This window comes from Bos indicus, chromosome 18, assembly GCF_029378745.1.
Source record: "Bos indicus isolate NIAB-ARS_2022 breed Sahiwal x Tharparkar chromosome 18, NIAB-ARS_B.indTharparkar_mat_pri_1.0, whole genome shotgun sequence".
In the NCBI taxonomy this organism is placed as follows: domain Eukaryota; kingdom Metazoa; phylum Chordata; class Mammalia; order Artiodactyla; family Bovidae; genus Bos; species Bos indicus.
Genome location: NC_091777.1, coordinates 63,735,411 through 63,749,351, shown reverse-complemented (window position 1 = coordinate 63,749,351; position 13,941 = coordinate 63,735,411). Strand labels below are relative to the sequence as shown.

Genomic DNA, 13,941 nt, shown 5'->3' with positions numbered 1-13,941 from the left:
TGGGTTTTTGGCCAATTACCTGTGTCTAGTTCTGGGTTACCTTGTTAAATTTCTCTACTACAAGACTCTAGCTGGTTGGCCCTGAGAAAATTTACTTTAAAAATTATAGTCATATTCAGGTTACTGAATGGGATCACCTCACTACCGGGGTCCAGCCCCGGTTGGATCTAGGGATTCCCTCGGGAGGACGGCGTTGGCGAAAAGGATAGCAAAGGGGAGAGACAGAGGCTTGACCTGACTGGTTTATGTGGGAAACTAATAGTTTGTGACACCAAACTTGCTCTAACCACAGAGGCCACAGGCGCTCTCTCGAATCGCTGAAGGTGCCCCACCTTAAGCACCTTCTCAAGTGGGTCTTAGAAGCCCAGGCAAGTACGTTGTCTCAGAGAGCCCCCATGCTCCAGTCATTCATCCTGAAGGAAGAACAGAGAAGAAAAGGAGAGAAAAGGAAGCAAGAAAGAACTATATGGGGAGACCAAGCTTGATGAGCATGGCCCGCAACTTTATTTTCCAAAGTAGCTTTTATACCTTAAGTTGTGCATAGATGATAATAGGGGGTGTAGAGTCATGCAAGGTCAGCAGTCCTTGACTCTATATCGAAGCCAGGCTTTCTTTCTGCAAACTTATCATATGCAAAGGATTTAGGTGATTTACATCATCTTTTGGCCAGGAGGCCTGTTAACATTTTATGACCCTTTCTTCTGAATAATGGTTAGTCAATCAGAAAACTTATTTTCTCTAAAGGTGATTATTCTAAAGTCAGGCGCCACCCTCTGACAGCATTAGATAAAGTTGCATTCCTATAGGGCAAAAGTGTGGTGGGTTATAACAAGAAAAGAATTAACTCAAGGGTCCAAGGTTACAAACATTAAAGCTACTACTTACATTTCTATATACCAACTATATTAATCAATACACTCCCAGGGACACAATAGGTAAGGGATATGGAAACTTGGCAGCAAGCATTAGCTCAACAAAGAAATCCTCTACTAGTTCTATTCTAACAATTTTAACTCTCTGAGAAGCTCTGCATTATTAGAATATCTTAAGCTTCCCGTGCCTCTTGTGGTTGCGAGGCTGTGAACAATCACATGCGTAGCTGCAGGAGTCCGAACAAACCTGTCAGGCAAGCTAGAAAGTCATCAGAGGGGTTTGAATTGAAACACTTCTATTATGCCCAGGAGACTTATTAACTAGAGCTCTAAGTTGATTTTCTTCAGAGAGAGGTGGTCGGGTTGATTTTCTTACAGAGAAAGGTGGTCAGGGATAGCCCCCCGTGAATATCAGAGGAGTTGGTAAAAGTCATAAAATAGTAAAACAGACAGATTCTGGTTTTGGGGTAGACGCTCAGGCAGGTCTAGAGGGCCCCTCGAGCCCTGACTCGCCTTGCCTGTCGGGGCTCTCCTGCATGACCTTGTCATGGGTGGGAACTCCCATGCTGGCTCCCGGCACCTCACTGGGCCAATTAAAAATACTGCTCTGACTCTGGCCATAAATTTGACCTTTTTTCTATTACTCAAGCTCAATCAGAGTAACAAGAAAAGTTTCAGCAAAGGAGGAAAAATCTCCCATAATTATGGGACGGATTTATATAGATAACACCAGGCTATGGTAATTTAGGTTTAAGGTCTCCTCTGTGTTGGAAACAATTAAATCATACTAAGGACAATCAGTCTAGTAACACTAGAAAACGGGGCTATGTGCCTTGTAGACGGTGCCAATATACATTTTCCCTGGAAGATAAACATTCTACAGAGCAGACTAAGTCAGATGACCTGAGATCTACTGGGCTACATCTAATGGACGCTCTTAACTTAAGTCTTACTTGTGACTTTACTAATAGTGCTGGCTATGTTATTTGCATTTCACCTGTTTCACAAAATTACTGTTTCTTACACTGTCAAATGAGTGTCTGAGGGCTCTAATAGAATAATATATAGTGCCACATAAGATCAATGATGGTAACAGTGTAACTCTAGATATGGGAAGAAGCAACAAGAGGGAATATTTTCCTGGACCAAGAGGCTAACAAGACAGGTGGTCCAGAGAATTTTGGATACTGTTGGTCAAGTTTATGAGCAAAAGGGGGCTCTGCCAACTGAAAACTGACATTTGCCATCTACATCTACAAAGAGTAAATCATGACCACTGCAACTGCTGACTTTCAATGCCCCTGAATGAAAACCATGATTGAGGCACTCTGTGCTCTGGGAAAAACTGGCAGAACAGGCCTCCAGATAGTTAGGTCTTTTCCGGACAAGATTTTATGAGTTCCAATTCTTGCATCTTCTCATATCTAGAGAAACACTGACATCATTAATGGTGAAATCTCCTTTGGCTATTAAGGAGATTAATACCCTCTGAGCAGGATTGAGTCTACAGTATAGTACTGTCAGCTCTAGTCACATCGGTGCACATCAGGTCTCCAGAACTTACTCATCGGTGTCCAGGAAACTTTGTTCCCCGTGACCAGCACCTCCCCGTTATCCCCTTCCCAGCCTCTGGGGACTACATTCTCCTCCATTCGCCGAGTCTGTTTTAGATTCCACACTCAGTGAGCTCCTGCTGCGTTTGCCTGTCTGTGTCTGGCTTACTTTACTCGGCATAATGTTCTCCAGCTTCACCCATGTTGTCTCAAAAGGAGGGATTCCCTTTTTTTAAAGGCTGAGTGAGACTCCTTGTGTGTGTGTGTGTGTGTGTGTCTGGCATTTTCTTTGTGCTTTTATCTATCGACACACATCCAGGTTGTGGCCGCATCCTGCTACTGGGAACAGCGCTGCAGAACACAGGAGTGCAGATACGTCTCTGAGGTCCTGGCTTCTTCTTTGGCTACATACCCTGGAGGGAATTGCTGGATCATGTGGTAGGTGGTTCTACGTTTAGTTTTTTGGGGAAACTCCACACTGCTTTCCATGGTGGCTGCACCGATGCCTTCCCAACCACCATGCACAAGGTTCTCTTCCCTCTGCATTTTGGCAGCACCTGTCTTTTTCCTGGGAGTCGAGTGTGTGTAACACGTGCAGTGACATCTCACTGGCTCCGGCGTGTGCTCTCCTGAGGACTGGTGGATGTTGAGCGCCTTTCCATGTCTGTTTGGTCATTTGGACGTCGTCTTTTGAGAGATACCTGTTCAGGTCCTGTGCCCATTTAAAAACCGGGTTGGTGTTACTTTGGGTTGAGTTGTGTGAGCTCCTTGTATATTTGAGAAGTAGCTCCTTATCAGATGTGTGGTTTGCACGCATCTTCTCCCGTTGCACCCATTGCCTTTCCTGGGACTGTTTCCTTTGTTGTGTGGGTTTTATTTACCGGACTCCCCCTGGTCTGGTTCTGTCTTTGCTGCCTGTGCTTTTGGTGTCATATCCAAAGAACCCTTGTCCACACCATGTCACGATGCTCCCCCTGTGTCTTCCTCTTGTTCTTTCATCGTTTCAGGCCCTGTGTCTCTGCTGCGTTTTGAGATGATTTCACTTATAGTTTGAGCTGAGGGTCCAGCTTCACCCTCCTGCCTGCTGTCATCTGGCTCTTCCAGCACCGTTTATTGAAGGGATTTTCCCATTGTGTTCTGGGCACCCCAGTGGAAGATCAGTTCACTGAAGCTCTTTAAGACAATTACTGTTATCTACCTCTTCCAGCAGGAGAAGGCCATGGCACCCCACTCCAGTACTCTTGCCTGGAGAATCCCGTGGACGGAGGAGCCTGGTAGGCTGCAGTCCATGGGGTCGCATAGAGTCAGACACGACTGAGCGACTTCACTTTCACATTTCAGTTTCAAGCATTGAAGAAGGAAATGGCAACCCCTTCCAGTGTTCTTGCCTGGAGAATCCCAGCGACGGGGAGCCTGGCAGGCTGCCGTCTATGGGGTTGCACAGAGTCGGACACAACTGAAGCGACTTAGCAGCAGCAACAGCAGAAGCAGCTCTTCCAGCACCGTTTATTGAAGGCAGTGTCCTTTACCATTCTCTGTTCTTGGCACCTTGTGGAAGATCAATTCACTGAGCTGCTTCGGGACAACTGTTTACCGTGATAAGGGAGCTCATAGATCTCCCGTTTTCTTGCCATTTCTCTGCTTCCCTGGGCAGAGTCATGGTTCCCGATTCTCAATGTTTCTTGTGGCTCTGCTTTGCTGTCTGTGTGCTGGGAGAAGCAGCTGCCTCCTCTTGGATATATGGTGGGATTTTGCCCCCAGCCCAGTTAGAGATTCTGGAGCCTCAGAGATGTGCTCTGTGGACATGAGGCTCCCCCGCCCTCCCGTCCGGGGCAACGATGCGGTGCCCCCACCCCGTCGTGCCCCTGCCCTGAGGGAGAAGTCTGAGGATTCCGTGCTCCTCTAACCCCCAAGGCCGAGCTGGCCGCACAGAGCCCCGTCTCTTCTCTTCCTGCTTTGCGGCCCCACGTGTGTCTGTGGCCTGGTGCTCTCGTGAGCCGAGCAGCGAGGCGGTCCCTGAGGCAGCGGCCTGGAGCCTGGGGACATGGCACGGCTGCATCCACTGTCCTCCTGAGGAGGAGGGGCCTGGGCCCAAGGATGGTCCTCTCAGTGCTGAGCTCTGCCAGCTTGTGGGAGGGGAGACAGGGAAATAGAACCTGCTGTTTATCCTTTTGAAGTGGTTCGTCTTGCTTTTTCTGCTCATCCGAGGTGTTGCAGGTCACTAGCTGGATTCTTCAGTTTGCTTAAAGGTCATTAGGCCCAAATAATCAGTGTTTCTGTGTGAGATGAGGGTTGGGACTTCCCGATCTGCCATCTTCCTTAAAGCACTGATTAAAATTTCTGAAATGTGTCACAGTGAGGCCAGAAATGGAAAACAGAAATGATAGTTAACTAGTGTGCGTGCTCAGTCACTACAGCCATGTCTGACTCTTTGGGACCCCACGGCCTGTAGCCTGCCACGCTCCTCTGTGCATGGGATTCTCCAGGCAGGAATACTGGAGGGGGTGGCCATGCCCTCCTCCAGGGGATCTTCCCCACCCAGGGATTGAACCCAAGTCTCTTACATCTCCTGCACTGGCAGGTGGGCTCTTCACCACTAGTGCCCCCTGGGAAACCCTGATAGTCCACATACACAGGGAAAACCTAGAAGAGTAAGCAGGTATCTGGTGCCGTTTTCGAATGAGAGAAACGGAGTGATGGTAGGCTGCACTCGGGCTCCCCAGGTGGCTCAGGGGTAAAGAATCTGCCTGCCAGCACAGGAGGTGCAGAGACTCGAGTTCAATCCCTGGGTGGGGAAGATCCCCTGGAGAAGGACATGGAAGCCCACCTCAGTATTCTTACCTGGAGAATCCATGGACAGACGAGCCTGGCAGGCTACTGTCTGTGGAGTCACAAAGAGTTGGACATGACTGAGCACACACGTGGGCACACAGACACAGACACACACACACACACACGAACAGACTGCAGACCCAGACAACCCACCTGCCCACTCCCCAGACCAGGGAGCCCCCTCCCTCGGTTCTGCAGTTTGTGTGTGCAGTCTTCAGGGTTTTGTAAATGCAGTATCACGTCATCTGCATACAGGGACAGTTTTGCCTCCTTCCTGCCCCAAGTTGAATCCTTTTTTTTTTTCTTGCCTGATTGCTATGACTAGGACTTCCAGTGGTGTGTTGAACACAAATGGTGAGAGTGGGCGTCCTTACCTTGTCCCAGAGTTCTAGAAAGGCTTTCCGCTTGTTACCTTTGAGGACTGTGTTGACTGTGTGCTTGTCATAAATAGGTTTTATTACGTTGAGATGTCTCCCCTCTGTACTCACTTTGGCGAGACCTTTTATGATGAATGGATGTTGCATTTTATCAGTGCTTTCTCTGAACCTATTAAGACAAGCATGTTGTTTTGTCTTTTCTCTTGTTGATGTGGTGACTTACATTGATTGATTTGCACATGTTGAATTATCCTTGTGACCCTGGTATGAATCCAAGTTGATCCTGGCATGTGATTCTTTTTGTGTGTTGTTGAATGTGGTTAGCTAATATTTTGTTGCGCATTTTGCATGAATGTTCATAAAGCGCTCTGTTCTGTAACTTCTTTTTTGGTTGTGTCTTTGTCTGGTTTAGGTATCGGGGTGACGGTGGCTCATAGAAAGACTCTAGGAGTGTTTCGTCCTCTTCAGTCTCCTGGGAGAGTGTGAAGAGGGTCATATAAGTTCCTCTTTGTCAGTTTGGTAGAAGTCCTCCATGAAGCCATCCAGTTCTGGCCTCTGGTTTGCATGGGGTTTTCACTGGTGTTATTACGGATTCTGTGTCGCTTCCAGTGGCCGGTCTGTTCAGGCTGTCTGCGTCTTCTTGCCTCCGTTCTGGTGGGCTGTGTGTCTCTAGAGACTCACGCGTGTCTTCCAGGTTTGCTGTCGGATGGCTCAGCACACAGTGGTTCTTAGTACTCTCTTATAAACTTTTGTATCTCTGAGATATCAATTTTAAAAATTGGTTATTAATTAATTTTGGCCCTGCTGGACTTCCCTGGTTGCTCAGATGGTAAAGAATCTGCCTGCAATACGGGAAACCTGGGTTCGATCCCTGGGTGGGGAAGATCCCCTGGAGGAGGGCAATGCAACCCACTCCAGTATTCTCACCTGGAGAATCTCACGGACAGAGGAGCCTGGTGGGCTACAGTCCATGCGGTCACAGAGTTGGACACACCTGAGGGACAGAGGACGGTGCTGGGTCTTACTCGCTGCCCAGGGGCTTTCCTCCCATTGAGCTGAGCTCAGGAAGCTTTTCTCTTCGCTGCGGTGCCTCGGCTCCTCGCTTTGGTGACGTGTCTTGTTGCAGGGCAGGGCTCTGGGCCCGCGGGCTCAGCATTTGCGGGATCTTCTCGCAGCAAGGATGGAACCCGCGTCCCCTGCGTTGGCGGCTGGATTCTTATCCGCCAAGCCACCAGGGAAACCCGGTAGCAGCTCTTGTTCCTCCAGTCTCAGTTGTTATTTTGTGTATTGAGTCCCACGATGTTCCCTTTTGAATCTGATGTGATGCACTGGACTCCTACAGTCGTGTTTCACTTATTCACCATCATGCTTGAAAACTGATCTGTGTTCCTGTAGCAGTCCAGCTTTGTGCATTTTTTGTATAAAATTATGTCACATATATACACACCAAACCATTCATTTTGGTGAAAGTGATTTCTGTAACTTTTCCTACTGTGAACAACCCACGTGTCCACATACTGCTTGTACACGTGTGGCCGTGCATGCATCTTCCTCTGGGTTATACAACTGTGAGCCAGTGCTGTGTCTTCCCTTTAACTGAGAGTTGCTGTCTACTCTCAAGATTGACCGGGCTGATGAGTACACCTGCCCCTGATGTGCTGGGATTCGTCAGAGTCAACCTTGTCTCCTCCATTGTTTTCTCTTTCCCTCTCTTACAGATGAACTAGGAGGTGGGCATCTCATTTCAGGGTCCCTGGGGCATAAAACTGAGGTGCAGACGATCCTATATGATTATAATGAGAAGGACACATCTGTGCCCATGGGGCCATCGGTGGGGGCTTGCTACACCAGACTCGCCCTGTAGGAAAATCCACCTGCTCCTTCCTTCCCACCCGGCCTTCAGCACATTCACCCGGGCTCCTTGAGGTTGGCCACGGAGTGCGTTCACCCCAAAGGAGACACACAGTTCACACTGGGCTCTTTAAGCATTTATTGCCTGATGATTTTGTCTGTGCTGGGTCTGTGTTGCTGCGGGGGTGTGTCTGGTTATGTGAGTGGGGCTGTTCCCTCGCTTTGGTGTCTGGGCATCTGCAGCACTGGCCTCTCTGGCGGTGCATGGGCTCCAGGACGTGCCGGCCTCTGTCGCTGCGGCTCATGGATTCAGTTGCTCCCTGGCGTGTGGGGTCTTCAGGATCACGGATTGAACCCGTGTCTATTGCATTGGCTGGCAGATTCTTCACTACCAGGGAAACCCCATATCAAGGCTCTTTACAAAACGATATATTCCTGAGCTCATTTACCAGTGTAGCCCTGACGGTCACTTCAAACGCCAGGGTGTCCCTTCACACTGACAGTGTTTCTGGAGAGACTACAGCGGGTGTCCTCGGACAAGGAGGAGGGACATGCAGGGTCCAGAGGGGGCTCAGGGAAGAGTTTAGGATCCAACTGTTGCAAACGGGGCCCCACTTTAACCCATTTATTCAGTTACTTAAACAGCATTCTGTTTCTGAGAAGAGATGGAGGTCATTGCGCACACCAGAGAGGGCGGGCATGAAAATGAGGCTCACATCCTCCATGCGAGTGGACAGAGCCTGCGGGCGTGCAGGGTGAGGACCCACCCCTGCCATGTGGGATGCGCCTCGGGCCAGGGGTGAGAGCAGCCGGGAGACGGGGCATCCTCCCCAGGAGGGAGGGGTCCCCGTGAGCAGAGGCCGACCCGCCTGGGCCTCCTCCCACCTTGCGGCTCATCTCTCCCCCAGGGTCAGAGGCTCATCCAGAAGCTCCTACACCAGAAGCTCGCGTCCCAGGCTCCTGCGCTCTGGGCGGTGCTGGGTCCCGGTGCTCAGCTCCGGGCTGCGTCTCGGGCTCCTCCGTGGTCGTGCCAAGCCTGGCAGAGAAGGATCCCGAGGAGCAGCAGGACCGAAGCCGCGAGGCCCATCGGGTGAGATTCTGCACCGTGTAGTCTGGGGTGAGGGCACACAGGTCAGCGCCGGCCCCGTTACTCACTGTGTGTGCCCAGGGCACCCGCCTCCCGTGAGAAGACGCAGCCCCGAGCCCAACTCCTGACAGGGACGCTGTCCTTGTTCACACTCGCGGGTCTGACAGCGGTGCTGGGGGAGGGTATCAGCTGAGCCCGAGTGTCATGAAGGGAGGCTGTGGGTGGGCCGTGTCCTCCTCCGGAGACTCCTGGGGTCTCTCTATCTTACTGTCTCAGACGTTCCTGTCAGGACCCTGAGCTGAAGGAGCTCCGACAGCACAGGGTGGGGTGGGGCCCTCCCCTGAGCAGTGGTCTGTGGGGTCCCGGGGTGGACCCATATGAGCGGTAGTCTGTGGGGTCCCAGGGTGGGGCCCGCCCCTGAATGGTGTTTGCAGGGTCCTGGGGTGGGACCCCGCCCCTGATCAGTGGTCTGTGGGGTCCCCGGGTGGGACCCAACAGTGGCTCCCACGGATCCACCTCCCCCTACAGACGCTCGCTCAGCCCTCTGTGTCTGCCAGCTGGACTCTGCCCACGGGAGGAGGTGATCCCTGCAGCCTCCGGGGGCAGGATGTGGTGGGGGCGGACCTGCTTCTCCACAGACTGAACCCCATCCAGCAGCCTCAGGCCCCTGCAGCCTGTGGCTCTGGCGCCATCTCTGCCTGACTCCCCGCTGCCCCTTGACGATCTGAGGGGCCTTGTCCTCCCAGAGAATGTTAAAATGCCCTGGGGTGGGCTGTCTCCCCTGAGCAGAGAGCCCCGAGACTCCCCAGGTTCGGATCTGGGTCTGTGGCTAGGAGACTGGGTCCTGGGAATGAGCCCAGGAAGGCATACGCCGGGCTGACCCAAGGACCCCACCTCACCCACCTCTGCCCTGCACGGCCCTGTGGCCTCCCCGAGACCCTCCCACTGCCCACCTGCCCCTCCGGGACCCCAGTGCGGGAGGAAGGGGCGGGGCGCGGGCTCCGAGGCCCCTCCCTCAGGGGGCCCTCCTTCAGCGCCCCCTCCTCCACCACCGCCCTGTGCTCCCAGGGCAGAGCCCCGAGCTGCTGAGTGAGACGGACAGACTGGGCCTCACCTGAGACCACGAGCGCCAGGGGCTCACTGGGCTGTGACAGCAGATAGGGGTCTGTGCTGAGTGAGCCGTAGCACCTGTAGGTGCCCCCGTGGGCTGAGGTCACAGGGCTCAAGGAGAACTCGGCCTGGTACCGACCGTCTTGGTCCTGGGAGCGCAGACGCAGGGGGCGATCGGCTGGCCCCTCCTTGGACAGAAGGAAGGTGTCCGTCCTCTCTCCTGACTGACACAGCAGGGTCACATTCTCCCCCGGGGCCACCGAGGGGTGCGGCCGCACTGAGAGGGAGGGTCTGTCTCTGAGCCGTCCTGCAGAGAGGAAGGGGGTGCGGGCACCGGGCCTGGTTCTGAGTGAGACTCCGCGGGCCTCTCTGGTCCCTCAGCGCTGTCTCTGTTTCTCCGAGTCTCTCCCGTCCCTACCCCGTCTCTCTGTCCCTTCCCGGGACCCCTCCCCCTGGTCCCAGCATCACCCCTGGGGCTCCCCGGTGGGGCCTGTGCAGAGTCTGGTCTACAACTGACCCGCTGGCTCCTCACCTGCCACCAGCAGCTCCAGGGGCTCACTGGGGGCCGACCACTCGGAGGAGAGGCCGTGTCCACCATAGCATCTGTACTGGCCCCTGTGGAAGGTGGCAACTGGGCCCAGGGGGAAGTCGGCCTGATAGAGCCCCCGCTGTGGTCTCTGGGCCGGGCGCTGGGGGAGGTCCTGTCCCCCCTCCTTGGACAGAGCGAATCTGGTGTAGCCGATGTCAGAGCGACACTGGAGGGTCAGGTTCTGTCCAGAGGTGACGACAGAGCCCTGCGGGGTCAGGAGGGAGGGCTTCCCAGACAGCCCTGGGGAGAGACACGCACTGGGTTGTAGGGACCGCTTCCCCTGTGGACCCCCCTCTCCCGGCCCGGCCCCAGGCCTCGTCGTGTCTCAGTCTGTGTGTCTGTCCTGTGAGCCCCACGCTCCTCTCCCCACCCTCTCACAGGGGCTCCCCTGGGAGCAGAGACCCCAGTACGTTGTCTTGTCTGCACAAATGTATGGGGTCAGGACGGGATTCCTCACCTGGGACCAGGAGCTCCAGGGGGTCGCTGGGGGCTGACCACACCTGAGGGTTGTGCCTGTAAAAGCCGTAGCATCTGAACGTCCACCTGTGCCCGGGGGTCACGGGGCCCACGGGGAACAGGGCCTGGGTCTGCCCGTCGGGGCTTCGCTGTCCATCCAGGGCCCGAGAGAACTCGTCTTCTCCTTCCTTGGTGAGAAGGAATCTGTTAAATCCCTGACGGGAGCCACACTGGAGGGTCACATTCCCTCCCGACATCACTACAGGGCTCGACAGGGCTGAGAGGCTGGGTTTGATGTAGGGTCCTAGGAGAGAAGGAGGCAGCTGGATCCGTGCGGTCCCCACCCTCCCCTCCCCTCCCCAGGGCTGGGCTGTGAGAGGGACAGCCCCTGAGAGCAGACCCCTCCCGAGGGCAGAGCCCAAGGCCACGGAGTGTCCCTCACTTGTCACCACCAGCTGCAGGGGGTCACTGCGCTCTGACCAGCCAGTGGGGGTGCTGTAGTAGCACTGATAGCTCCCTGCGTGGTCCTGTCCCATGTGTTGGATGGAGAACCTGGCCTTGTCCCCGGGACCCGGGGGTTTCTCTCTGTCCCAGAAAACTGGGTTTCCCTCTTTATCCAGATGGAACTCCTGGGCCCCCGGGGGACCCTGACACCAGATGGTCACGGGGCTCCCCCAGGGGACCACAGAGCGCGGCTCAGCCCAGATGGTGGGTTTGGGGAGGGTCCCTGGAAGGAAATCAGAGGCGGGTTCGCCAGGCATCCCCCCCAGGTGCCGGCTCTCAGCCCAGACCTCCCAGATCCCCCTCCGTGACCCCCGAGCTGCCCTCCCCCTGCCCACGGCCTGGGGGTGACCTCGTCCCCACGAGAGGAGGGAGCTGGGCCCTGGGACAGACTCACCGGCCTGTACCTGGGTCCTCAGCCCCACACTCAGCCCTGGAAGAGAGCGCCCTGTGAGAGGTGTGCCCTCAGCTCTGAGCAGCGCCTCTCCACCCCGGGAGTCTCCTGGGCCCTGGGGTCCCCTGATGGAGCAGGCTGGCTGGAGGTCCCTCCAGACCAGGGCTCCCCCTGCCCCTCACATCTCACCAAGGCAGAGCAGGGCGGGGAGCACGGCGGCCATGGCACCTCTTCCCTGCAGTCCAGGCTGTGAGGATGGAGGAGACCTGGGTGTCCTCCGGACAGACGGACCACAGGGTGTGTCCTCTCTGGGACTGGGGCTTCCTGTCACGTGGCTGTCACATCAGTGTCCCCACAGGAAGGGGAACAGCCTCTTCTTGAAAGCCAGGCATTGTTCCTGTGGCAGTCCCAGTGTGTTCCTGAGACACCCGTTTCAGGTGTGGGCAAGCAAGGCATGTCCTTCCCTCTGCGAGCCTCCCCTCGGGGTCTGCTTCCTCCTCTGCCCACCCATCAGCAGGTCCTCTCCGTGGACGGGGTCAGCAGGCGCTGGAGGTGCTTTGGGGAGGATGCTGTCTCTTGCTGCCCACAGGGCTCAGATACCCAGAGACACACTTTTTTTAAAATTGGAGGATCATTACTTTACAATATGGTGCTGGTTTCTGCCGTACATCAGCATGGATCGGCCACGTGTGTCACATGCCCTCCCTCTAGAACCTCCCTCCCCTCTGGGTTGTACAGAGCCCTGTGTGAGCTCGCTGAGTCACAGGGCACATTCCCCTGTGGTCTGTTTTACACGTGCTGGTGTGCGCATTTCCATGCTACTCTCTCCATTCGTCCCACCCTCTCCTTCCCCTCTGTGTCCACAAGTCTGCTCTTTATGAGGGACAAAAGATCAGAGTGTCCCTGGGCTCAGTGGAATCCATGTGGCCAAGAGCCCAGAGGAGGCTTCAGGGAATAAGGAAGGAAATTGACTCCTCCACTGCCCCGGAGTTGGGTTTCCTGCATCGCAGCCCCCTTCAGGGCGTCTCTCTGTATCGCATCACCGTCCAGCCTGCCTTCCTGGGAACAAGCCCCTGGGTGCTTCCTGCCTCCTCAGGGCCCCGGGGTCCTTGGGCACAGTGTCCTCCCAGTCTTGTCGTCACCTGCAAGCTTTAGTGGGTGTTGATTGGGGTCAGAGCTCTCACTCTGATGGAGAACAGATACTCCTGTAAATGTGTGCCTGTTGCTCATGTACCTGGGTTGGCGGTGCCCTTTCTCTGCGCCTGAGGTTCCTCCTCTGCCTGTTGTCCTGACCCGAGCTCTCAGAGGGGCTGCAGGCTCTTGCTGCCATCGTCATGGTCAATTTCCAGACGAGGTGACAGCAGGAGAGAGGGGACGTGACGGGCTGTGGGCTGAGACTGCACCGAAGGGGGTGAGTGTGGTGCCCACCCAGTGCCTCCTCTGCTCCTAACCCTGAGACGTACTCTGGAGAGTGTTTCTGAAACAGGTAGCCACAGACAAGGGCAGAAAGAAAGTTCCCCAAATGGAGGGAAACCACAGCAAAGCAGGAGAGGTCGGCGGTGTGGCCCTGGCGGCGGGGCTCGTCTCGGGGTCGGAGGAAGGTTTCCACCGATGTGGACACACAGAGGGAACCATGGTCACAGAAAAATAAAGGGAGGCAAGCACATGGATTATTTTGCAGAGGAACAGGTGGTCACTGAAAAGAGGTGAAAATTTTCAACGTGAACAGTCCAGTAGATTGAACACGTTAAAAAGTCATGCAGCCAAGAAGGCAGCTGAGCGGCCCCGTATGAAGTCGGAGCATAGCATTGAGGAAATGGTCCAGAGTGCAGCACAGAGAGCAGACAGGGAGATTCAGGAGAGGCGGGCCTGTGCTGAGGGCCAGTGTGGTATCTGTTGTAAGTGTCAGACAGGAAGACGCTCACGACAGACGGCAAGGGCTGAGGAAGCAAATAACGGAACCTCCTTTCCTGAGGAGAACCGACCTGCGAAGGGCTTGGACTCATGCTGTGCACGTGACACCCGAGGGCCGCCTTGCTGGGCTCCTGACTGAGACTCGGCGCTCCTTACTTAGGGGCCCGGGTGGGATCAGCCGCCAGGGATCCAGACACGGCACACTTCAGTTAAAGACTGCACACCCTGCAACGGAGAGCTTGTGTGGGGCAGCAACGTCAACAAATAGATTAATTAACTACATGGTAAAAAAAGTAACATCCATATTTTGACCTTTCATAGTAAACTGAGAAACTGCAGGTTAAATTTACAAAGTATTTTGCACTGAATTATACAGTTTGAAACAGTTAATTCTCTTTTAAGTAA

General features: G+C 54.5%; 2 protein-coding genes and 1 pseudogene across 2 annotated transcripts in view; all 3 read right to left on the bottom strand.

Annotated features, from left to right (window-relative positions):
* LOC109572044 (leukocyte immunoglobulin-like receptor subfamily B member 3) overlaps positions 1–13,941 on the bottom strand; it is a 62,258-nt gene that overhangs the window by 13,167 nt on the left and 35,150 nt on the right. The gene's annotated exons all lie outside the window — the stretch shown is intronic.
* Positions 7,601–10,147, bottom strand: LOC139177263 (leukocyte immunoglobulin-like receptor subfamily A member 3 pseudogene; annotated as a pseudogene).
* Positions 10,157–11,944, bottom strand: LOC139177234 (leukocyte immunoglobulin-like receptor subfamily A member 6). Its single transcript, XM_070771848.1, has 5 exons — positions 11,812–11,944; positions 11,626–11,661; positions 11,170–11,454; positions 10,729–11,031; positions 10,157–10,511 (listed from the first exon to the last, which is right to left on the bottom strand). Exons 1-5 carry the CDS (start codon positions 11,843–11,845, stop codon positions 10,189–10,191), a joined length of 981 nt encoding a protein of 326 aa, XP_070627949.1. The 5' UTR covers positions 11,846–11,944; the 3' UTR covers positions 10,157–10,188.